The sequence below is a fragment of the Nesoenas mayeri genome, assembly GCF_963082525.1.
Source record: "Nesoenas mayeri genome assembly, chromosome: 2".
Lineage (NCBI taxonomy): Eukaryota > Metazoa > Chordata > Aves > Columbiformes > Columbidae > Nesoenas > Nesoenas mayeri.
In genome coordinates, this window is record NC_137543.1 from 23,724,147 (window position 1) to 23,725,182 (window position 1,036).

Consider the following 1,036-nt stretch of genomic DNA (forward strand, 5'->3'; position numbering starts at 1 on the left):
ATGTCAGACAGTCGCCCAATAATGTTCAATGTGCTTAAAAGAAATAGATTAACACCTCCTGGCAGCAATTTTAAATACTCCAGTTTTAAAGACAGATGTTGTACTTCAGGATTTCTGGGCAGCCCATGCAATGAGTCAGTAAAAGATCCTGATGTAGAACACAAAGAAGCACTGACTTTATCATTGCTACAAGAGCCTTCTGAGCATATTCATCCCAATGTCTTCTTTCCTATGTCATCATCTATTGAAAATGAAATGAGTTCTATCTCATTATCAGAAAGAAGAGAAACAAGTAGAAGTGCAGATTTTTTTGAAACTCCTAAAGTGAGTAGAAAAGGGTCCTCACTACGCAGGAGGCTGCTTTTATCTAAGACTGTTCCAGCTGGCACAACTGTAGGATGCTGTGAAAGGCAAGACAGTTCTTCAGGAAGCATCAGGAAAAAAATATTCTCTTGTGTTTAAGCTCTGAAGAAAAACTTTCACAAACTGCTTTGGATTCTCCAAAAGATAAAAGTGACAAACCTCTGACAACTAGCATTTCAAAAACTGAGGACTATAATCCTGATTGCCCAAAACGGAGACTTTCCTTTTCACAACAAAGGTCTTCTACGCTAGATGAGTCCAAATGTAAGGACCCCTTACTACTGGAACCAGAATGTTTATCTCCAATTCAGTGTAAGGATGTTACTGTTAGTAACACTAATGAATTCAATGGAGGTGTCCTTATGAGTGTTAGTGATGGGTTGCTTAGGACCCCTACTTGCAATGTGTCACCTGAGGCCAATGAGGGTAAGTTCCTGACTTCTATCAACAATCTTGTAGAGAACTTTAACTTTGAGATACATGATACAGACTCTCCCCCTGCCAAGCTGGCAAGTTACCCAGCTCTTTCAACACCTGAGGATAGTGGATATAATTCACTTCATTTGGACAAATCAGGAGACTCACTGTCTGATCATGAGGGATCTTTCCCAGAGGTCTTCCAAAAACATAAAGAAGATTCCAAAATTCTGAATAGTAAAAGAAAGGCAAAGAA

At 39.3% G+C, this 1,036-nt stretch overlaps 1 protein-coding gene across 1 annotated transcript in view; it reads left to right on the forward strand.

The window, feature by feature from the left end:
• Nucleotides 1-1,036, forward strand: part of FBXO43 (F-box protein 43) — a gene marked incomplete at both ends in the record, with an annotated part of 4,598 nt that continues 3,562 nt past the window's right edge. Inside the window, 3 exon segments of the mRNA XM_080339060.1 lie at nt 1-454; nt 457-1,031; nt 1,033-1,036. The exon segment at nt 1,033-1,036 is cut by the window's right edge and continues 359 nt beyond it. Coding sequence (XP_080195186.1) covers nt 1-454; nt 457-1,031; nt 1,033-1,036 — 1,033 coding nt within the window.